Here is a 24,652-nt window from a genome sequence, read left to right as displayed (position 1 = left end):
AGTGGTAAATTTAGTCACTGGGTTGATTTTTTTTAAGACACTTCTGCATTTTCAGCAGAAATGACAAAATCTTAAGCCTTGTGAGGCAGCCAGCCCCCACTGGAGCACCGTTCAGAGCAACTGCAGCATGTGAATAAAACCAGTCACATGCAGACACCTCCCTCCATGAGCCACAGAGGCACGGAGCTCAACCCCAGAGGTGCTACCAGCAGAGACAGAGGGGCTGCCCAGAAGCCAGACCACACTGACACCTCTGCTAGGGGCCTCCTTCCTCCTCCAGCCAACATAACCACAGAGATGTAGGTGCCAAGCACCCGGCTCTGTGCGCCACGCAGGCCCACAGAGCTCCACACACTTACAGGGGGATTTGCTTTTCATTTGTCCCCCCAAGATCCAGCTCAGCAGATTTTTGCCTCTGTTTTCCACGTGCAGCCTCCTACCCCAGCCCCGAGGCTCTGCCCTGGGGAAGGCTTTGGACAAATCCTAAAAGGCTACGATAGATAATTCTGGTCATTCACCTTTGGGAAAACTACAACCCAATAAACAGACAGTAATAATAAAAAAAGGGCATTCAGGTGCATTTGCTGTGACTGGTGGATGAAATGCAAGGCAGAGAGAATTGAGAGCAGTAGGACAAAATCATTCATCCTCCAAAATCATCACACCTCAAGGGAATAACTCCCCTGAAAGCCCAGCACGTCCAGATCACCAGAACTCCAGGTCTTCACCTGCCAACTTCCAGAAACTTTCAGTTAAGATTAACTTTTACTGGTTTAAGGCCATAAGTCTCAGTGCAGGGTTTTCCCACTCTCACTCACAGTAAATTCCCTTCATTCCCTTTTTAATCACTGCTAATGGGCATCAGAGTAAAGAATCAAGTTTTTCTCTTTTTTTATTATTATTATTATTATTATTTCTAGCAGACAATTTACATAAAATTCCCCTTTTAAGTTAGTGATTCATAACTTCTCGCAATAAACTACTGAAGGAGCAGCTTTGGTAAAGAATGGAATGAAACAACCAACCAGAAAAAACAAAACAACCAAAAAAAAAAAAGAACAATCACAGCTGATTTTGAAACCAACACAATTCACCAAATTTTGATCCAAAAGAAAATCTGCCAAGCTGTATTTTCTCAGCGTTTCCAAATATTCCACCTTCCTCCTCCCCTTTGGGGTCTGTGCAGATGTGGGAGCTGCGTTCTGGCAAGCAGTTTGTCCTGCTAGATCACGGAAATCCATCTTTACATGATTCGTAGACCTTGAATAGAGGACTCTAAGGTCTTGAAAGAGAGAAAAATCTTCATCACGACCTGTTACAGTGGCTGGTGTTAAATAATTCAGTGAAAATGCTGATGTTAAGGTTAAAGAAAAGGTTAACCCGTTGAATACTTGAGATTAGAATCATTCAAGAGCTAGAGATAATTACAAACACTTCAGCCTCACATATAAATAGATTGACGATTTCAGCCCCTTCCCCCAAAACTGCACTAGAGTAGCTTATCCATCACCTCAGCTTCCTATTTGGCTCCACTGGAGCTTTCTGGCAGTACAGAATGAAGAGAAACAGTTCCTTTCTGTAAGGCAGGGCACAGCTTTCAGCAGCTTGGTGAGGCCAGCAGAGACTCTCGGCCAGCCCTCAGCCAAGTCCACACTCACATGATTAAATCTCTTTAGATGTCTCAGTGCAGTGCTGACTGCTTTTTCTCACTGTTTGAGGTAACTTCTGTAACTTATTACTACTTTAACTTAACAATGAGATGTCAGGACCATGCTCTGCAAAAAGACATCGAGCAGAATCCAAAGGGATGTCAGGAAGACAAGGCAGAGAGCTGTATTGCACCAACGACCCCTCCAGCCTAGTTGTGGCTGAGTTAGAGGTCAGAGAAGGGGAGAATCAATGGGATTCATTCCTAAAGGGACACTAAGTGATTCAGTTAAAATAATTAAGCCTGGATTAGCATCATCTGCTAAACAAAGTGTATCTGTATTTCTGCTGAATCCTGGATCTGCCTTTCTTGTGGAGTTCACAAATGGTCTTGAATATTCCAGTCTGGATTTCCTACTGCTAATCAAACCTGCATTAGGGCTGGGCTCCAGAAGCTGAGGTCAAGGACCAAAAAAACCCCACCCCAAAAATCCCCGTCCATCACACCCACTTCACATAAGCACAGTACGCAGAGCTTACCTTGAAATCCCAGATGGTCATTGCTCCATCGATGCCAGTGGTGCAGAACTTGCGACAATCTCGTTTGTCTATCTCATAAATAGACACTTGGCTGAAAGCAGAGAGCGAGAGCTGTAACACAGACACCCAGCCCAGACAGCCAGAAAGCTGGGCAATCTGGGCTCAATTCAACTCCTACTCTCTCAAAGGGAGACATGAGCACAGCAAAGCTTATGCTAGACTCTTGGTACAATGCTTCAGAAAAATAAGCACAGAAGAAGGATGTTGAAAGCTCTTTTATCATTCAGGGGCCGTCACCTAAACACTTTCCCTGAATAAAGACAAACTGCTTCAGAGCTGTTTGCATCCTCTGGGCTCGTGTTCTTTCTTAAATGCAGGGATATTTCACCTGACTAACCCAAATCAGTCCTTTCGATAAGTACACAAAGAAATAACATCTGAACCTGTTTCAGGCAAATTTTGCTGACGACATTTGACACAGTGCTACCAACCTCTTGTGAGCTATCTATGTATCTGATGAGATTAATGCGTTCTGTAATGTGAACACAGTTTAACGGGAGCAAACAAGCAGTAGCGTGCAGGCCATGTTAATGATTAGCTTTACCAGCTTCCATCTAAGTCCTGGAAATAGAGAGTTGGTGGGGAAAGCCTAGAATGAAAACAGGGTATCAGCTACACCCATGTGGTATGGCAAATCTCAGCTCTTGTAGTCTGTGGTATATCCTGGGAAGCCACAGTGGTAAGGAGAGTGCTCCTCCCCTGGTAGCGGTGGCCAGGGCACTCACGTTATACTGTTTTGGTGCAGAGTTTCCAGGGTGGTGTTGCGATCTTCCGTGGTGGCTCTTTTATCCATGTTCCGGAAGCGTTCCATGGCGGAAATGTTGCGCTGGATGCTCTGTTTTGGAATGTCTAGTTTGGATACGAAGGTCAGCAGCCCACGGTCATCACAGTTAAAGAGCATGGGGCAGCAGTCGTGGCCCTGCAACCACACACCGCGAGAGCAACGTCAAGAAACAGAACCGACATGACCACCAGTTCCATTTGCTGCTGTTTCATTGCGGAAATGCAAAGACAGATGCAACAGAAGAACTTGCTTATTACTAACTTCATCACTTATGGTGTTTGTCCCTCTCCAAAACACTACAACACTCTACAAGGAGAAAATAATAGACACTTACAGCTGCCACCACACTGTTCTCAGAGACAAATGACACGCTCAGGAGTGGGAGGAACTCTGTTTTCAGCTGCGAAACCCTGAACACAAGAACATTTGTTAGAGGACTCCATTGAAACCTCTCACCCTTGGCTCCAACAAAGAAAAAGAGATTGTTCCCACATAAGGATTATTAGAAGTCAGTGTAGCTCAGTTGTCCTGAGGTGACACCAGAAGGTTGTAATTTGTAATAAGAAGTTTTAACCTATAAAACAATCTTTAACAAACATGGGGTGTTCCAGGTAAAAGGCTGAAGTTATCTAGCGCTGTGTGTTAACAGTGGCAAGAGTTTCAAAAGAAACCCCCCCAAAAAAGGTACAGAATGATTAAGCTATTAAATTAATTTGCATATTAAAAAACCACAAAGTTTTAGTGCTTGATGTCATCTTTTTGGGGGAAAAAGCTTTTATGTTACATTCCATCCACCTTTGTGATTTCATAACAAATGAGCAAGAAATTCTACAACACTTTCTACTCAATGGTATCCCCAGGCAGGTTGCAGCCATCAGAACCATCATTCAAGATGAAGCACAGCACTGCTGGGATGACCCACCAGAGGCCTTGGCTATCAAACCTATGGGGAACCTCTTCCCTCATGGTTAGAAAGCCACGGGGACTCAAAAGTTATTCAGATCAAGATGAAGAACAGAAAGAGGAACTGTTAATAAAATACCTTGTTGAGCTGGAAGGTGTGAAGCACTGCAGGAGCAGTGTCTTAAGGACAGTGGTTGAAGTTAACAATGAAATGAACAACTCATTTTCCAGACTCTGTTTGGGGACAGGGTCTTAGTTCTGGAGTGAGCACATTTCTGCAGGTCTCTTGGGTCTATTTACACTGGGAAATGTTGTTTCCCTAATCACTAGAACAGAATCTTCTTTCTAAATGCTTTGGTTTTTCCCCAAAGTAAATGACTTCACACTCTTAGAAGTTATCTCATCAGGAATTGGAATTGTATAACCTAAAATCTGAAGAATCTACCTTATTTAGAGACAGGACTCAAAGAGACTCCTGAACCTACAGTAAAACTGTCTAAATCGGAAACAGCAGTCAGAGCCTCCTTCTTGCTTCGGCAAGACATCATTCCATACACCGCTTCCCTCCAGTGTCACACAGTTGACAACTAGGAGAAAGGGCACACTTACATCATATTTTTTGAGGCATCAGCAACAGAGACGGTGCTGTCGTGACTGACCCAGGCCAGGCGGTTACCGCTGGCAGAAAAGCTGACACTGTGAACCCATCCGCCGCTTCCAGCGCCCCCAAATTCTGACATCAGCTGCCCAAAAGGCATTTTGGAGCCCCACGGTGTACTGGCTGGTTTTTCATCCACTTCCTTAATGTAAGCAGAAAACACCCTGCAAAGAAAAGAATTCAGCATGAACAAAGACAGAAAAAAAGCCCTCCTGGGAGCTGCACACACACTTCTCACTGGAAAAAATTCTACCAACACAAAATAATGGGGTATCTTTAAACAACGAGCCACTAACAGCTGGGAGGCTTCAGGACAGAGAGAGGAAGCAGTAGTACAACGGATGGACAGCATGCAGGCTCCTCATTAATGTCCTGTCCTGTATCATTCTCTCTTTCACCAGAAGGTGGCACAAAACCCCACATTATCAGTGCATTTCCCACTGTGCTAAGATTCCCCTTTCATCCTTTTGAGCTGCTAACAACTCCCAGAGTCAATTCTTCAGTTAGAGAAAAACCCAGGAACTGCACTGTATCATTAGAAGCTGATACAAACACCTACAAAATTACCCACTGTTTTAGAACGTTCACTTTTTAGCTGGCTTTCAAAGACAAAAAACTCGATGCTCAAGCGTCAGCACAAGGGCTCTGAGCCACATTATTCTGGCTCATTACTGAAAGTATGCCTTGAAAACCTGAAATACCACAGTGTTTTTACAGGTCTTTTTTTTCCCCAGTGCTATGATTTTCGAGATATGTTTAAATAGAAAGCCTCCCCCTTCCATGAAATTCCTTCTGCATGATTCAGACATGCCACAATATGGTGTTCTGGACTGTTACCATGGGAGTTATTGGGACGTCACAAACATAGGATTAGAGTCCATTGAACAGGAGGAGCAAGTGAGCTACACCATACTACTACCAGAGAAACATCTCAGCATAAATGAAGAACTGATAATCAAATGTTCATGCTTGCAGTCACACACAAAAAGGAATTACTTCATAGTGAGTCTAAGAAAATGCTGCTCCTGCCTCTCTGTAAATCTTTTACACATGTGAGGGGTATGCACTTCAAAAGCTACCTATATTCAGCTTATTTGAACAAAGCTGATCATTGGGAACAAGAAGGGTTTAACTGCAGCTATATTAGGTACAGATTTGCAGAGAATTAAGTATGAATTTATATTTGGCTCTATCAGTTTAAATATAATCTAATGATAATCCCTCACCAAACTTAATTTTTTAGAGACATCTAAAAGGAGACTCCTCTTAATGTATGGAAATAGGACAAGATGTTTAAAGCAACAGCCTGACACAAGGCAGAAAAATCATTCCTGAGTAGTGACAGACCTTGAAGATAATTGTTAGTGAAGAAAAAAGTCTTTTCCCTTACTAAAGTCTCCCGCTCTTTTAAAACCAAAAACCATCTCAGCTTCAAGGCCACAGCCTTCAAAGAACACTGGGAAATGACTTTCATTCCCCCAGCAACATTGTTCCAGCCAGAACATAAAACCTGCACCTCTGTGATGCTGTTAGCTATATATATAGACAGATATTTCTAAAGGCAAACGTAAGAGGAGCTCATCTAGGCCAGCCACCAGGGTGAGTACCTATTGACTTGGAGCCTCTTCTGCCCTCTATCCTCATGCCAAAATGTCTCCTACTTATGTGGCAGTGGCTCTGGCGGATCCATTTCATAATTTTCTTCAGAACCACCTATCAGAACAGACATATACTTCAGGCCTAGATATTTGTATTATCTTTAACATGTAACTGAACCACCTAGAATGGAAATTCTGGAGAACTGTACTCATCCTTTACCAGAGAGCCCATTCTCTCATGGTCCTAAGGAAGAAATATAAACTCAGTATCAATCACAGAACTCACTAATTCTTTACTATTTCTATATGAAGGTTTCTATGGTAAACGCAACAAAATTGTTACATGATTCATCCTGAAGTACAATGTTAAGGAGGAGCAGAAAGTTTCCCCAAATGTTTTAAACTAACATCTCATTTGCTGGTTGGTTTTTTTTCAAAAATATAACTCCATTTTCAGAGAAATAAGATATAGGACAGAATGAGTTTTCAGATGGGAAACAAAAGACTGCTGCACTACACCCTGACTTTCCTAAGAAAATCTGTAAAATAACAAAATAAGACTGAACAGAAAATGATGTGAATTTCACTTCTCAACTGTTGTGGTTTGGTCCAGCTAGCACAGAAGCTAGAAACAGGAAAGAGGAGATAATAAGGGATGCAATTTACATAAAAAGCACCAAACAAATCCTGGGGACAAAAGAGCTTAAGTCCGAAGCAACAGACATATCTATATCTATCTATATCTATATAGCTGTATCTATCTCAGCTGAACCTAATGCCAAAGTCCCAACAAGCTTTATGAACACAGCTGAAAAGCGGCTGCTTCTGAAGATGAATGAGTACATTTCACATCACTTTTTTGTGTGTGAAAGCAAGTGATTATGTATAGTTTATCTAATTAAACCTGGAGATAAGGCAGGAAAGGGAGCCAACTTTCTTCTTCTCAGCTTTCATTTAATATCTCTCCTTACACAAAAAGGTATCAAAGGACAGATTTTAGATGCACGGCTTTCATTCTGAAATAGGGAAAGTAATAGTCAGTCCCACCTCCCCCTCCTACTCCCTCTTAGTCACTTTTAGTACACACTTGGAAGCTTAAAAATTGCTCTATTATATAAAGAATTTAAGAAAAGGAGCTTTTATTATTATTCAAGGCACAAATGATTAAGTAAAATATGAATTAAAGTCACCCACTCCGCAGACAGCTCCCCATGCAGCCTCCATTGCAGTTACCCCAATCACTCAGCACAGAGCAACTGGCAGGACCTATCCTTCATGATGTAATTTCACAGGCAGTTTGAAAGGCTCCCCATCCATCTCACATGCCAATCTGCTTTTAGCAGCTTTGGGTTGTTGTTCGGTTGGGTTTTTTTTTACACTCTTCAAAAACGTGTTTTGTTACACTGAGTTTCAGGTGAATGAATTCTTTTTGCCCCAGCCCACCACAGAGCTGCCAGAACATTAAGGCTAAAGCAGGCAAATGGGGGAGAACCAGCTACTTGGGGAAGAAAAAGCTGAGATACAGCCTTTGCAAGTGCCATGTTACTCTGAATTCTGGAACCATGCCATTAGGATATTGCTTTTCAAACTCTTAACTAGCAGTGTTAGTGTTCTACCAGATAGCACCTGCTAGTCTAATTTCAGCCTAACAACTAGATTTCAGCACTCAGTGCATGCATAGTAGCACTACTTCTGTGTACTGCTAGTAAAGAAACCCTCCAGCTCATTAAATCCACTTCATTAAATTCAAACGTGTCTCTCGAGAGATACACTTTAGTAGTCCAAAGTCTGCAGGCAGTAGCACCAAAGCTTCTCAAGCTGGATATTTTATTTTGGTAACAAGGACAGCATGCAATGAGCTGTCTTCTGTTCTAACAGCAAATGCATGATCAACATGCTCATGCTCCTAACTTGAACCACTAATCCACATTGATTTACAGACGCTTTATTTTCTCTCACCTGCACTTGAAGTCACAGGATCCAGCAGCCAGCAAAACATTGTTGGGGTGCCAGTCCAAGCTGAGGACAGTGGAACGAATGGGCTTTTTAATGTGTTTGCTCACCCACCTAAGTTTGAAAAAAACAGAGATATAAAATTTGCGTGAAAATATTTTACCAGACTCCCACAAACCCACAAAGTGCTCCTCAAAAAGATCAGCCCTTGCCAGTGACCAGACACATCAGTTTTGCAAAACACACATTATGCCCAAACCTTTCATATTCCCCATGCACAGTCTGGGAACTTGAGCTGGTTATCTTCATGAAAATTTTAACTACTATGAACAAACTCATGTTAAATATGTATCTCTCCACCTGAGCCCCATTCTCCTTCTAAATACTTTTTACAATGCATCGGGCACAACTCCTCAATGTGAATTTTGCACAGTAATTTCTCGGTCCCTTACATCCTAGAAATAAGAGTTCAACTCTGACTGTGATACTGAGCTAAAAAGCACCATTTCCTTAGATCACCAAGTACAAGTCCTCTCCAGCTCCTGCCAGCGAGTTTTACTGTCATCATTCTTGCCTATCGACTTTCCTTCTGTTTAATAATACAATAACAAGTTACAACAAGGAAACAGGTGAACTGCAATGATATGACCAGTGTCTCCATCTCAGTTATTTGAAGGACAGTGATGAGTGGTTCTGATGTTGAACACATCAATATCAGCCCAAAAAGCTCTCAGCAGATTTAGTTTGTTTGAATTGTTTACCAAATAGCAACGAAATTTGTTATTCACTTGATGGCCTTTGGGATGATGGTGCTTTTTCTTTCAATTTACTCCCATCAGGAACAAGCAATTTTAAGGACTGCATTAAATTATTTGTCTTCAACATATGGGGTTTTGATTCCTCTGCAGACAAGTGAGGCAGAGAGAACGTTAATAACTGAATATGTTGGGAAGCAGAAAAGTCCAAAACAATCTTTAAAATGTATTTTACAGATGGTCTTGCTATTTACCATCTCCACAAGGAAGACTGCACATAGCACAGCAGGCACAGACACCTGTGTTTTTATGCATGTTTATGCAACCTAAAGTAAAAGATACTCAACATATTGATTTCACCTACAGATGATATGGTAAATGGAGCTCCAACATGTACAAATGTAGATCCATTAAAGATGAAGAGCACTGAGATTAGATGCCAAAGACAAAAAAATGTTAATGGTGGAAATATTTGGCATAGTCCTCTCTGAAGCCTGTAAGTTGTGATAAAAATATATGACAGACTACAGAACAGGTAGATGATGAGCTCAAACACCTAACAGACCCTGGAGATAAATGACAGACTTGAAATAATGACAAGAAATGGTCCAAAATACTCTATATACTCTGGCAGAAAGAATCAAGCTAACATTTCTTCATTCACTCTGGAAGGAGGTAGGGGGAGGAAACATTTTCTGTTTTCTTTCAGCCACACAGTGGTAGAAATTCCTGTACTTTTAGAAAAGCAACATATGTTTATGGCAGTCAGGTGGAACACATCTACACCAATACATGAAGCCTGGAAAAAAGCTAAGTCCAAGGACCTTAGTGATACAGCAGAGTGAAGAAGTAAGAGTGAAGAAGTAATAAGAGGGAGCCTTCTCCCTATGATGTGAACAGTCCATGAAGGAACTGATGAAGCCTACCCCTCTACATTTCCTGAAGACTTTAGTAAGTAGGGAAATAGTAACCTAGCTACCAGCAAGCTCCAGGCTTCAGCTTGCCTGTGCAGACCTGAAAGGTACAAATGGAAATCAAACTCAAACACAGCTCACCAGTCATTTTCAGATTCAAAGTAGCACACAGATATAAGTCGAGCTCCACTTCCTACAGCAAATTTATTCTCCAAGGGAGACCATTTCACAAAGGTGGCTGCACGGTTAATTCTCAGGATCACAAGGGTTGGTTTCCACACGCCATCCTTCTGACTCCAGACATAGGCGTTACGGTCCGCACCGCAAGTTACAATGCGATCGCTTTTGGGAGCCCAGTCAATACCTGCAATTTAGAGTTCACATGAATAAACTTTTCCCCTTATATACTGTTTGCTTTACAGCAAGCCAAAACAGAGGCAGTCTCACAGGCTTCTACCACAGAGCCAGTTATGACTGTTACGCTCACGTTCTCCTTGTTCACTTATTCTCCAGGCACCATGTTAAACTGCTGGGAATATCAGTTTGTCCCTCTAGCTTTCATCATAACCACAGATCCCAAACGTGCAGATTCCACAAGGAATCTGCTCGCTGAGGAACTGGCTCTGACAGCTGGCCAAGAGGTGGAGACTGGTTAAGTCTGCAGACTGGCTAAGGCCTGTCCACTCTCAGGCTTCAACCCACTCTGACTCCTGAAAGAGACTCGTTCCAACAGCTGAAACCCAGCAATTCCAAAACTCTGCACAAATCCCTGGCACAGCTCTGCTTGCTGCCAGACCATGGTCATGATCCAAAAGTTTAGTTAGTAGGGGTGGGTTTTTGGTTAGAAGTTATCAATCTTTATGTACTGATACAATCCTCACATTTCTTCTACGCCTACTTAAGCTGTGCCACAAGAAAGGAATGTTTACCAAGCAAAAACAACAAATTCAAAGAGTAAAACTAAGCCTTTAATAAGCCTGCCATTTGCTTCTTTCCCCTCCTATGTAATGAGGGATGTTCTCAGCTGGAAAGTCTTACAGTAACAGTATTTTTTTTTCACCTTTTCTTCAGCACCCTTCTTTGAGATGCAGATTGCAATCCTGAGCTCTCCCACCACAAAATTATTTTTTAATGGCTTTCCATAACTGCATTCAGTGCTACTACATTCCTTAAGCACACAAACTGAAAGAAAGGATAAAAAATGGAGTAAGAACTACTAATTTAATATTGTCTACTTCAAAATAGGGTTATGCTTAGGTTCCGTTTTGAAGAGGTTGGTAGTCTGAAGCCATAGTTACAGGAGTCAATCTAGCACTGCCTTTGGAAGGGGGACCATCCTGTTATTCTTCTCTGGCCCATCACCTCCCTTGCACCAGTACCCATGTTCTTCTGACCCACAGCAAGATCTGGTTTTCAGCTCAGCAGAAAACTAAGCCAGCAAAAAGAGTGAATGATGCCTTTCTCCAAGTGACCAGAAGCAGCTCACCACAAATCTCTGAATCGACACACAGAAGGAACACAAAGGATCTTGCCCCATGTGACCAGAGGCTGGGGTGGCAGCAGTTGAATCACTCCTCTAACCACAGCTTACTCCTTACAACTACCACAGCATTTAGCATTTCAAAGGTAAGCAGGGAGGGCTCTTTTCCCAAGTGATCAATATTTGGCTTCTAACACTAACAGATTCAAGTAAAATGCAGAGAAACACCTTTGGGGAAGAGTGCATCCTTCCTAAATTCAGTCTAAATGACTCTTCACGTAGGAAGGTATACAGTTATGTTCTTTGACAGCAAGATTCAGATAAATGGAATAAAGTTCTTGCCAAATGCTGTTGGGCAGATATTTCTGCCCATTAGTGGGCTGAGAACAGACTGAAGGCTACTGCTGTTTTGAGCAAGCGCTTGTATTAATTGCTTTCATTTCCTTACAGTGTAAAGCCCTTATAAAAGTATCTCCATTAAAAACAACAGTAATCTAAAAGACTACCACAGGACAATCTCGTTTTAAAAATAACCCTTGTGACTCATTGTGGCAGCTCTTCTTACATTTTCATTGTGGATCTACAGATACTCTTGGCCTGAAGTAAAATGTGCTCACTCATGAACGGTCTTAAACTCAGGACTGACACCGTCCCTAAAAAAAGGGGTATTTATTGCTGTCAGCAGCCATGAACCAATCCAACAGTTGTATATTTGGTGAGGTTTTAATACTAACATTTGAAAGGGAGCAGCAGGCATCACCAGGAGAGTTCATAACACAACCAGATTACTTCAGTAGACTGAACATTTATTCTCATTATGTCACTATACATGAAAAACAAGCAATAGATAAGAAAGACTCAGTTACTCCCTCAAAATGCCTGGGAATTAAATAGGGCTCTTCTTCCTAATACACAGTCCAGAAAAACACTGCAAAGCTCTCCCCAAGTGGGAATGCCAACCTCTAAAAAGATCTATTAACACTTGCAGAATTCCTGTGCTGATTCTCATCTGGGGAAAACAGAGGGTGGCAAACTTCACGTCTGGCACTGAACAACCTTCTCCTACCTGTGATGTGTCCATTGTGTTCCTTTAGCTCATGAGCCTTTACCCACTGGTTCCCGCTCTTCTTGTAGATGTGGACTTCATGATTGTTAGGGCTAATGGCAATCTCTTGAAGGAGAAACAAAACAATTCAATAGTATAGAAGGCTTTTTAAGAGCAAACGCTTTACTTGGAATGTCTTTCCAGTCTATCACTTGTTTTCTCCACGTTCAAAGCATTATGTGGGTTTTGCAAACAAAGAGCCAACATCCCTGGATAATCTCAAATAATTATGGTCACAGCACAGCCATGAGCATACTGCACAGAAAGAACACGTCTGGGACGTAACAGTCCTCACGAAAGGAGAAAAATGGGCTATTAAAAGAAAGGGCTGGTTTAGAGTATGGAAACAGAGGGTCGAGGAGGGTAAGGGCCAAGTCACTCTCCCAAGGTACAGAGCAAGAGGCAAAGCTGCCTGGGACACTAGTAGGACTAGACTTGTTCACATGCCCGAGTTCCAGTAACAGGGTTAGAAAAGTCCAGATTTAGAATCGGAACACGTAACATGTAGTGCTATGTATTTGAACTTATCTCTCTTAAACACGATCCAGAACATTACAAGATAACAAACTGACAGCAAAGAGAAAACAGCAACTGAAATAAAGTGCAGAAAGAGAAGTAACAGATTACTTACGGGTGCGGTCTCTGTTCCATGCGTGGCAGGTGATTGGCTCTAGTAAAAACTGATGTAGAGACATTCCGAGTTAAAGAGATTCCTAGGTGGTAAAAAATGAACAAGCTGAAAGGTGTAAAATTGAAAACAAAACACTTCAAAATTGGGTAATTATTAAACCAAAATCAGCCTTTGACACTTCACAAGGTTCTTTCAGTCCAGTTTTGCTTACAGAAGATCACAATTTGCTGGGTGGATGTGTTAAGTCAGTTGAAGAGCTGCCTTTGCTACACAGAATCATAGAACAGTAAGGCTGGATGGGACCTTTAGAGATCATCCAGTCCAACCCCTCTGCAGAAGCAGGGCCACCTAGATCAGGTCACATAGGAAAGTGTCCAGGTGGGTCTTGAAGACCTCCAAGGAAGGAGACACCACACCCTCCCTGGGAAGCCTGTTGCAGTGCTCTGTCACCCTCATGCCCTGATACCTTCAGCAGGCCAGTGAATTTTCATCATCCTGTCTACTAGAGCTAATTGTAAACTCTGACGTGCCTCGAGGCTCATGGGCAGCATTACAATAAAATCCTTTTCTTCTCCAGGAGGTTAAATTGGTGTGTCCAGGACATTGATATGTAACTGTAATCTGCTGGTGCATTATTTGATAAAGCCATTCATATGTATCCTAAGGAAAAATTATTAAGATTAGTAACTAATTACCATTCTTAAAATTAATTCTGGCACTTAATTGTTTTATAGTTAGGTTTTTGCCCCCATGAGATTCAAACACCAAAAGAACAAAGAGAATCATTCTAGTTTGGAAGTATTCTCATTTGTTTTTTTAATAAGCTAGATACCTAGCCTTTTCTTTCACTTGTGACTGCTCCAAGAGACAGCACTGAACGTCTGCAACTGGAGGCACAACAACCTGCAAATATGAAGTTGTTTAAAACAGTATGTCACATTCTCTGTGCTGTGTTAAGCAAAGGCAGCATAAATGGCTGGAAGAGAACATTGTAAAAACTCAAGGTCACCTGTAACAATGAAAGTGTGCCTAGTTCAGTTCATACAATTTGGTTTTCTCAATTCCTCCCATATATTCCTATCATTTTCACAGTAATTTATCCTTGTCTGATGCATCAAAGTCTTTTTACCCCCTGCATATCCATCTAAAAAGAAATATCTCTGTGCTGTCATTCCAAGACATCCACACCCATTACAGCCTGAAATTACAACATACCCAAGTATGGCCATGTTAGCAGAGGGTGGAGACTTCAGGACAAGGTAGGAATTTGGAAGCAAACAGGAAATGAATGGCTGCCCAACAGAAACTCAGGAGTGAATGAAAGATGAATACATTCTTACACAGCACCTATAACCACACTATGAGTTGAACAACTGTGCTGAAAGTGCTGAATCCTGGAGCAGAGGTGATACAGTACATCACCAATGTAAATAGCTGTAAAGACACCTCTCCTTTACTTGGGTTTAGTTTTTTAAAATCAAGCATTACTACTTGAAAACACATAACTTACAGACACACTTCAAATGTAGCTCAGATATAACTTTTAACTATGTGAGGTTTAAATCCAGTTCATAATTTTAGCCAACCTGACTTTCATGCTAGTTCTTCATATATTATCAACCAAATGAAGCTACCAAGTATGTGCAATCCTACACAAAATAATTACTCTTTATTAATGTGAAAATGTTGACATAATCTGGGTCACCTTTAACCTTGGACAGCTATGATTGGAGATTCCACGTGTTAATGAAAGCAAGAGACAACTGCAAATTGCTTTTTCCACGATCTTGCTTTAGTACATGCCAACATTCAGTAGCAGCACATTTCCATATACAGGAAAAGTTGAAGAGCTGTTCTGCCAACAAGGAATGCTCAGTCTTTTCTACTCTTTCCGATATAAAATGTAAAAATATCCAATTTCCCCTCCCCAAGGAACGCTGCTATTTTGAAACACTTTCTAACACAATCCTGGTATTTTCTCCGCAGATTGGCACATCTAAACGATATGGTCCCATCCTGACTCCTAGTTCAGAGAATCTGACTAACCTACATGCTGTTCCCAGAGGCAGCCTAGACAAGCAATATGATGCATTCCTTCCCATTGATCTGAGTTTCTTGAGCACTGTAACTTGTAGCAAGAGACTGTTTCCCATTTCGGTTTGGTAGTAAACTCATACAAAAGGGATGATAATCTCATAAAGCAGTACTCTTTCTGTCATCTGATAGATACTCTGCTGTTTTCGTTGGGAAGATAAATCTTAATGAAGTCTTCCATATATTTATTCCTTACCAATAAACAAACAAAATCAAACTCACATTTCACTAAAGGAAATGCAGCTGGCTCTCTGAGTCTTAATACCATTCATATGTAGTAAACTTCTCAATGTCTTCCTATCAGTCATCCTCAGAATCTCAGAGGCAAGATGCTGTTATAACTTTGTTAGCTGAGTACTTAATGCAGCTATCCCTGATAGTTTTTTTCAAATGTAAACTGTCCTTGAGTTTCAATAATATTTTTAAAAGGGAAAATAAAAGGAAATCTTGCACCTTTGTAAAGCAGGAGTATTTCAGTACATAGACTGAAAAGATCAAGGTTGAGAAGCAGGGGACTCAGCTGTTCTCATCTCTCAGTGGGGTGAGAAATACATAGTGTGAGGCCATCCTTGGACAAGCAATGAGCAGCAACACACAGACTCAGAGTGAAGACTGCATGTGTGTGTGAGAGAGAAAGAGATGTTCTTAGTTCTATTTCCAGAGCCCCTATATCACTTTCAAACATCTGGAAGAGAAGTGCCTATAGTTAAGGACTGCCTCCTACTGCTGTCATTCCCTTACGAGTACTCTGCGCAGCTTTCCCAAGAGGATGGCTCCTCACAGGCAAACCTACTGACACAGGACACTATTAGCATTATAAAGTGGACGGGGTTGGGGTGACTGCGGGCTGCGGCCCTGCCCCGCACTGATAACACAGGTGCACGGCGCTGCTGCGGAGGGCACGGCGGGGGCTGCTCCCGCCCTTCCCCGCCCCATCCATCACCCCCATCCCATCCTATGCCTCCACTGTGAAAGGGCTGAGGGGGCCCCCATCGCCTCACCCTCAGAAGGGTGCTCCAGCCCCACCCGCGCAGCGGCAGGGCCGGGCACGGCCCCCCACGTCCGGGCAGGCCGTGGCCAAGGTGACTTCCCCGCCGCCATCCCCTCAGCACCGGCGGGCCTAAAGGCTCCCCCTTCCCCGCCCCCCATTCCTCTCGGGGCGCGGGCAGGCCGGCCCGGCGGCGCCACAGACAGCCGTCCCCGGCGTGCGGACTCACCTGAGGCGACGGAAGCGGAGCGGGACTCGCGGACTCTGGTCAGTCAACGCGACTCCGCTCCGGGCAGCGGGAGAGGGAGCGGCCGGCAGCGGAGGCCGAGGGGGGGCCCGGCACTGACAAGGGAGCCAGGAAACGCGCTCTGCGCCTGCGCGCCGCTGGCCGACCGCGCATGCGCCGGCGCCTCGCTGCAGGCAGGGGCGGGGGGAGGCCGGGGCGCGCCGGGAGCCGCTCTGCGCCTGCGCGGCGGGTGGCGGGCGGTGGGGGCGGGGGCGGGGCCCCGCCCGCGCCTCACACAAAGGCGGCGGCGGGGGGCGGGCGCGCGCTAGGGGCTGCGCACGCGCGGCGAAGGGCTCGTGCTCCCTCACGGAGGGCGGGGAGAGGACGAGCGTGTCGGGGGTGGGCAGGGGACGGCGCTAAAGTTCCTCGGGGACGGGAGCTCTTGTCATTCTTGGTGTTTCACAGGCTCGGGTCAGGGAAGGCGGCTGCGGCTGCCGGTGTCGGGAGGGGCAGGACTGAGGTGTTTGTGGGCTCTCTGGGTTTGAGCTGGTAAAGCGGTGCTGGAGGGGCTCCCCGAGAGGTTCCCCGAGAAAGAGGTTGGCTCAGGGAGGAAGCTGTGAGGAGTTGAAGGGAGGTTACTTGGGCTTTTTCAGCGTAGGTTGACTTAGAGTTGGAGAGCTACCGCACTAGGAGTCTTTGTGACATTCCTTCCTTTCGGAGGCTGAAGGACAGAAGGGAGACACTCTCCACCTCAGGGTATAGCAATCCTTTCCCAACTTGGATGCTGTAGGACCTTCCCTCCTTTCTGTCTGGAATATAGCAAGAAGTGCATTTGCACTCTTAATCCCTTTGAGGGGCTGTTTGCCGTTTGAGGTGGTGTGATTTGGCTCCTGTGAAACTTAAAATCCATTGCTTGTAAGGTTTTGCGAGCTCAAGTACAACAACAAAACTGCTCATCTGAGGGAATGGGGAGAGCTTCGTGACTCTCAGATATACTGAGGTGCAATAGAGCAGTGAGCTTAATTTTGAGACTGAAAGAAAAGAAACAATTTATAAGTATGTAGAAGGAAACAAGAAAGCAAATGCCAGCCAGTATGGCTTTGTTGTGAATGAATTGAGCCAATCTAATTTCCTTTTCTGGCAGCGTAACAAGGCTTGCAGATAAGGGAAGAGCAGTATATGTCAAATATCTTGGTTTGTTTCTTGGTTTTTTTTTAGTAGAGGTTCTGATGCTGGCTTGCAGAATAGTCTAATAATAAACTAGTCTACATGATACCACTCTAAGGGAGTTGCAAAACTTCTTGAGGAAAAATGTACTTGATACCAGTGCTTGTACAGGGAGTTACCCCGTGCCTATTGCTCATCCATGATGAAATAGTGTAAATATTGCATTTGAAAATGAGATCAAGTTTTAAGCAGAAATAAACACAGTTGTAGAACTGGGATGCAAAAGAAGAGCACTGTGGAAAAAATAGAATGTCATTCAGGAAGGGGCACACTGCTTTATGCTTTAGTGTAATCAACTACAGAATTACAAGACTGAGAGAAATTAGGCAGCTGCCTATGGCCCAGGAAAGGATAGGGAACTGCCCTGGTCATAAGCTGAATAGGAGCCCTTAACATCTTGCTGTTGCAGAAGAGGCAAACACCATGCAGGTCCATATAGGTAAGAAAAATGCTGGTAATGCATGCACAGGAATCCTGCTCTGCTGAGCTGAATTAAAGAGTATGTCTGGTCCTGTGCTCTGCACAAGAGAACTATGGATGATTTTGAGGAAACAGGTGGCAATAATGATCAGTCTTTGAACAGATGACTTTTATTGAGCCTGTTGTGAGGATAGAAAACTGAGGAAAGATGTGCTAAGTCTTCAAATAGATAAAAGGTTGCCGCTATGAGGAAAGGAACAACTTGTTCTCTTATGTCCTCTGAGGGTAGGGCGGGAAGTCAGAAGTGAAGATAACAGCAAGGCAGATCTAGGTTATAGTGAAAAAGATTTATCAGTGTTCTCTTTGAAGTAGTCAAGCCCTACGTTGGACTGATTTCACGGGATATAGGGGTGCTCTTAGCGGTTTTTAAGAATGGATCAGACATACTTGTCAGAATGGCAAAAATGCAGTATCTTTCATTTGGGAAACAGGCTAGAGTCCATGGTCTCCTAAATCAGTGTTACTATGACTCTGTAACTGTGAGATATGTAATCACTGCAGCCCTCGCTGGCTTAACGATAAAACTAGATCGGCTGCACAGATTAAAGATCCGCAACTAGGCCAAGTGAAATTACGTAACAGGAATGAAATTGCGTTTAAGTATGGTTTTATGTTTACAAAATGATTGTCACCAGATGGAGTGAAACTATCTAAATGAAGAACTCTGTGGGGCTTTTAAGCATTTAAAAGCTAAGGCCCTTTCTCCAGCGAAGCTTCCCAGAGAATTTTCCGCTGTTGTTCCTGCTGTATTGCTGATACAATTTCGCTATGCTAATCTACAAAGGATGCCAGTGTTTCTGAGATTAAGGCCTCGGAGGCATGACTGAACTGGTATTAGTGAAAGTAGTTTGGATGCAGTCTGACCTTAAGATATGTATGAAAAGAAAATCAAGCTGGGGCCTCCTCATGCAGTAAGTGCAGGCAGATGGGTACCAGCTAGTCAAAAAGAGGTCTTTTGGAAACAGGCTGTTACATATACAAACAGGTAATTGCAGATGAAAATACTTGCCTTGAGTGGCATTCTAGATGTGGATTGTTCACTCTAGTCTTTGAAAATGTAGCAGTTCCCTGCAGAGTGTCTTATCATGCACAATGTTTAAAAGGAAGAGGTAACAAATGTAATTTTCTCCCCTCTAATTGTATTCCACGTTTCTCTACAGCTGCCATGTAGATCATGGTAGTTTGTCAAAAGCGGTTTTCATCAGTAATATTCTTGAACTATCAAGAACATTGCTTTAAGACTAGATACAGTTATTGATGATCTAATCAACTGCAAAATTGGGATTTAAGTGAGGAAAGACAATGTGTCCCAATGTCTTGCTTTTTTGCTACTTAATGTCCCCCTTGCAGATGGATCTTTTAACTTTGTGTGTCGTTTCACGCAATGAGATGCTTTTGGGTGACTGCCTCAAAATGTGTGTGCAAGCCTACAATGGGCCATGTGTTTGGGGATGCAGACAGTATAAATGGAATGTGTGTTCCCTGCAGTATGTGTTTTGGGGAGGCAGCATGTCCAGGTGTGCACTGGGTGCGATTGTGTGATCAGAGAATATCTCAAGTTGGAAGGGACCCATGAGGATCCTTGAGTCCATCTTCCAAGTGGTGAAGCAGTGAGCTGGAGCAGGCAGTACGTAGAGCTCCTCAGATTGCCTCCTCCAAGTTGTGGAGTCTCCTCTGAAGATTTTCAAGAGCCACCTGGGTGCATTGCTCTGTGACCCTATCTAGGTGAACATGCTTTAACAGGGGGGTTGGATGATCTCTAAAGGTCCCTTTCAACCCCAACCATTCTGTGATTCTCCAGTTGCTCCTGCATGCACTGATTGGTTTTCTAGTCATCTCTTGAGGAAGACTGTCTCCTTTAGAGGACTCTTGTTCTTGTGCAGAATTTTCAGTCTCCACACAGAGTTTCTGTTTAGAGTCTAGCTCTATTTCTGGTTCCTTCATCTGAAAAGGCGCAGAAAGATAACTGATGTGTGATTGTGAGGAACAGAAAAAGAAACAGGAAAGTGGTGTCTGCCCCAAGATTTTGAAGCTAGCTGTGTTCTAGTGTTTTGTTGCAGCTGAAAAATAAACAGCAAGTTGTGCTGCTGATGACAGTACACCTTGCAAATTCTCCTTCATGAGTGTAGACCAGCTGCTGATCCCAGTGGCTTGTTGCCACTATATTCGAGCACTGTGAAGATTCTGATTGATGAGCTCTGCACAAGGTGCAAAGTGTTGAAGTTCTCTTGCGCTCCAGTGGGCTGAGAGTGTCCTGTGTGCATCTTTTCTGCCTACTCTGGATTTCCTTAAATTAGTGCATTCCCTTTGGGACATGCTTGCTGTTAAATGGAAATGTTTCTTTTCAAGTATTTGTGCTGAATGTGGAAGCTCAAGTGCAAGAGAGAGTGTCATAGCTGCTCTGTTGGAATGATCTTTGTAATATATTTGTACATGCTTTTCTTACTCTGGGGTTTCATGATGGTGCTTTCTCTTTTTTTTCTTCTTTCAGGGCTAACTGCTCAGCCTATTCCATCTTGACTTACAGGTCTTTTATTGCGGTTTAGTAGTTGTTCTTAAACTTTTCCAGGTGCACCTAACGATCCTGCTCCTGACAGATCTTATGCCACACAGAAAGCCTGTGAGGAAGGTAGGAAACAGATTGACAGCACAGCTACTTATACAGATCATTGACAGCTAAGATATGCAGACCAGATATCTGCATGTTACTTTCTGACAAATTTTGTCATATCTTTAATTTTAATGTGTATCATGGGCTGCCTTTCAAACAACTGGATCCACAGGTCACTGAAATCAGTGGAAGTAATCCCAACTGACTTGGACAACTCTAGATCAGACCTTAAACCAGGTCATGGTATCCTCCCTTAGTACTACTGGATTAGTCAAAGGTATTATTCCCACATATTAAATCAATAGCTTTAGTTCTAATGACACTTCAGGCTTTTGTTTCCACCTTTCAATGGAAAGAAGGTGCCTGAGAGTGTGCTGTAGATGGAAGGTGAAGATATTGTCTGAACATGCAGTGGCTGAAAGTACAAAGGTGGCAGAAGGCTCAGCCTCACTTTGGGAGGAAATGCTGTGCATTAAATCCACAGCTAGCTATGATATTTCTGAAGTGCCAGTTGTCAGCACAGTGCCAAAGGAGCAATCTGCTCGGTGCTGGCAACTTTTCTCCCCTCTGTGCCAATTATGAATGCCATTGACTAGCTAGAGAGGGAAGCCAGCCTACTCTTTGTTGGAGGCCTGATAGGTGTGATGAGTGGAGTTGTGTAATAAGTGAAAGAAGGGACAAATTGAGAGGAAATGGAGGAATTCCTCAGGGTGCCATCTGTGATGTAGATTACTGGGGAGGCAGAGAGGAAGTGGATTTCTTCTTTTGTGGATTAATTTTGCCAGGCTGCAATCAGTGAGCTAACATGCATTCTGCTTTTCAAGATCATGAAAAGCAACACAAGTGCTTACACGTATTATTAATACTTAGCTTTCAAATTAGCACTGGATAGAAATAGTGAAATATATATCTTAAGGTTTCTGGCTACCAATGTAAAGGGCAAAAGGTGGGGAGGTGACTTACATCAGCCACAGCTTGCTTTGCTGTCTCATAAGTTGCTCAGTACTTGCTGATGATTTCCTTATGCTTATTAGCGGTGTGTAGAAGATCAGATTCCAGTTTCCATTTAATAGTAAGCAGACTGATTCTAGAGAGCAGAAAGAAGTCTTAGAGAGCCTGAACGTCTTACCTGCTCAGCTCTTCCATTTGTCTCCCAGAGAGATTTTCCCATCACTGTCTTCTGTAGACTTTGTTTTTTCTCTATAAAATTGTGCACTGTTAAGCCGATTGTGATTCATCCTCATTGGATCTACATTATGGCACATTATGACCAGTAATAGATAAAATGATGATAGACCTTGATGTTTATGAAGGCCTCGAGTCTGAGTCTGTTTTCTTGAATTTCTGTGTGTATAGATTTGAGTTTATATACTAATATTATTTATATCAAAGTTGTGCTGCACTAGCAGCAGCTGGCTTTAGACCCAACTGAAACTACATCTGAGTGCTTTCTCAATAAACATTCTCTGCTCTACAGTTTACAATATGTATGTGTCTTTTTAGCTCATGGAATATATGAGCCCCACAACTCGCTTATTGCTTACTGTTTACTGATATGAATCACTGGAGGACTGTTGTTATTGTTGCTGCTGTTAAAATAATAAATAATTAACCCCCCCAACACTCTAAGGAAGGAGAAGTACAAAGGCTTTGGTAGAAAAACTGCATTCTGGCAACACAAGCTGCTCTTCAGCAAAATGTCATGTAAATGTAGCATTGTGTTCCAGAATGCTGCACAAGTGCTGTGCTTTGTAGGTTTGGTGTAACAAATAAGTTTAAACCCCCAAATTTGGTATGGAAATAGCAGTTCACCTGCTAAAAATGTATCCCCTTACATTCAATCAATTGGAAGTGAATGTATTGGTTGCATTTTTCAACCTATTTGAATAAAAGCCACATTTATGGCTCTTTTTTTTTTTATAGCTGATGTCCCATAATTGCAGCTGAGAAATGCTCTTTGTATTATCAGTCCTTTCCAGAAGTTACACTTTTCTCCTTGGAAGCGTAAGCATGTGTGGTCTTTGCAGAAAAGAACTGTAGGCTGTAAGGGTGAATGTTAAAATAGCTGCTTAAATCTATGCACAAAATGAAATGGCAGGTATGTTACTTCTTTCTGCAATCTGTAACGCAAGGGTGCTTAAAACTTCCCTAAAATGGATCTCACTGTGAGCTATGGTCTGTGGAAGAAATGAGTACCATGGAAACAACAAGTAAAACGGGAGTTTCAATGGAGGCTGAGTTTTATACCGTCCTTTATTAAGGTGAGTTTTTGCAGAAGTGCTCGGCCTTATTTTAAGTCTTCAACAAAATTTGCTAAAAGCCTTTTCAGAGGCTTTGCTAGGAGCAAAGCTGGGCCAGGATGGTGCCTTTTTATCAAATCCTACTACCAGTGTAACATCTCCAAAGACTAAGCTCTTTGTGTTCCACAGAGTTGTCAGCCGTGTTACAGACCACTGTTAAATTTATCCATTATTCATCCATTATTGGTCTGATCCTGCACTTCTTACGAAGAGTTAAGATTTAATGTGAAACCAGGTGCGCATAAATCCTCTGCCAATATCGCTGTTGCATAAGTAGTTCTGTTTTCTCTGTGCATGGACATGGAGTTCATTTTTCTTCTCCATGGCCTCTGCCTGCTCCTGGAGGTACAGAGGGTGCTCTCAGCCCTAGAGGTTGCTCTGTGCTTCTCTGTAGCAGGCAGAGGCAGCACATGCTGTTCCTGCAGCTCCTCATGCTGCTGAGCATCCTCCATCCATTTGGATCCAAAGGTCCTGAAAGCAGATGAAAGATTAATGTAAATAATGAAGGGAGAGGAAGCTGAAAAGAGCAGGAGGTCTCTGCAAAGCTATTCTTTAAGCTGATGCCAGACTTGGCTTTTTTTTTAAAAAAGCAAAAGCCAAAATCAACCCCCCACAAAACCTCCCAGCACTGCATCCCAGCATCATGAATTCCTGTCTTACATCATTGTAGCCACACTGACTTTCAAATTGCTTCTGACGGAGACTGATGTGGCTGAGGCTAAGTTAGGTTTGAGCATGTGTGTGTATATATATATATATGTGCATAGAGAGAAAGAAAATCTTTGTTGTTACTCTTTAAGGTACTAAAATTGGATTTTTGGCAGCAGTTGTATCACTTTATTCCAACAAAGAGACTACCCTTTCACTAATTAATTTACTTAGTTTTCTTTTAGAAATGAAGAGCCAAAGGAAGCTCCTTAGTTTTACAGCTCTGTTGGTTTCTAGTCCATTTCTTGGCTGTCCTGCTCAAACAGCAATTACAGCTTCTCTTAAGAGCAGAACATTTTTGTTTTAATTATGTAGAAATAGTTCTTTGGGTTTCTAGTTTGATAAAAGCTGATAGTAATGCTTGTCTTGTGTAAGGTTTGTTGGAACTAGCACAAATTTAAATTGGTATGAGTGGGGAAACTGAGGCTTTAGAATATAAATTCTCAATTTGTTCAACATTACTGTCTAAACAAGAATACATCATCTACTGCTTTGTTGCTTAAGCTATGATGTAGAACTGGTATGCTTTTCCATCCAGGGACCTGCTTCCACCCTCCCCAGCTTACCCCGATGTGCTGTTGCAGTTTACTCAGTGCCCTGACAAGCCCACTGGTGTTCCTGTCGGCACAATCCAGTTGCATTTCCATGCCCATCGGGTCAGTGCCCATCTCCTTAAGCCTGAGAGCTTCAGCGCTCCGCTCCAATCTCCAGACTCGCCTGCAGAGACTCAGTTGCACACTGGTGATTATTTCTGCAGAGTCCAGCGAAGCATATGGTACAGCATTCTGTTATGTTGAGTCTGATCCAGCCTTTGTATGAAATTATTGCCCATCAAGTAATAAAAATAATCTTTAAAACCTGTTCAAACTGAGTTATCAGGATTTTGCACCAAGCCATTCATGAATACCTTCTTTTAAAACATAGGGCTAGGAGAGCTTGCAAGGGACCAGCTTAAAAATCTACTGCCTAAAATCTGGATCACCACCTGCT

The 24,652-nt window shown here is 42.8% G+C and overlaps 1 protein-coding gene across 1 annotated transcript; it reads right to left on the bottom strand.

The window, feature by feature from the left end:
• Window positions 1-904: 904 nt before the first annotated feature.
• ARPC1A (actin related protein 2/3 complex subunit 1A) lies at window positions 905-16,483 on the bottom strand. The gene is made up of 10 exons (XM_061993800.1): window positions 16,340-16,483; window positions 13,029-13,110; window positions 12,359-12,463; window positions 9,954-10,176; window positions 8,150-8,257; window positions 4,544-4,756; window positions 3,366-3,441; window positions 2,973-3,166; window positions 2,188-2,278; window positions 905-1,282 (listed from the first exon to the last, which is right to left on the bottom strand). Exons 2-10 carry the CDS (start codon window positions 13,090-13,092, stop codon window positions 1,244-1,246), a joined length of 1,113 nt encoding a protein of 370 aa, XP_061849784.1. The 5' UTR covers window positions 13,093-13,110; window positions 16,340-16,483; the 3' UTR covers window positions 905-1,243.
• Between the last annotated feature and the right edge of the window lie 8,169 nt (window positions 16,484-24,652).

This window comes from Colius striatus, chromosome 3 (assembly GCF_028858725.1).
Source record: "Colius striatus isolate bColStr4 chromosome 3, bColStr4.1.hap1, whole genome shotgun sequence".
In the NCBI taxonomy this organism is placed as follows: domain Eukaryota; kingdom Metazoa; phylum Chordata; class Aves; order Coliiformes; family Coliidae; genus Colius; species Colius striatus.
This window is presented reverse-complemented; position numbering and strand designations above follow the sequence as displayed.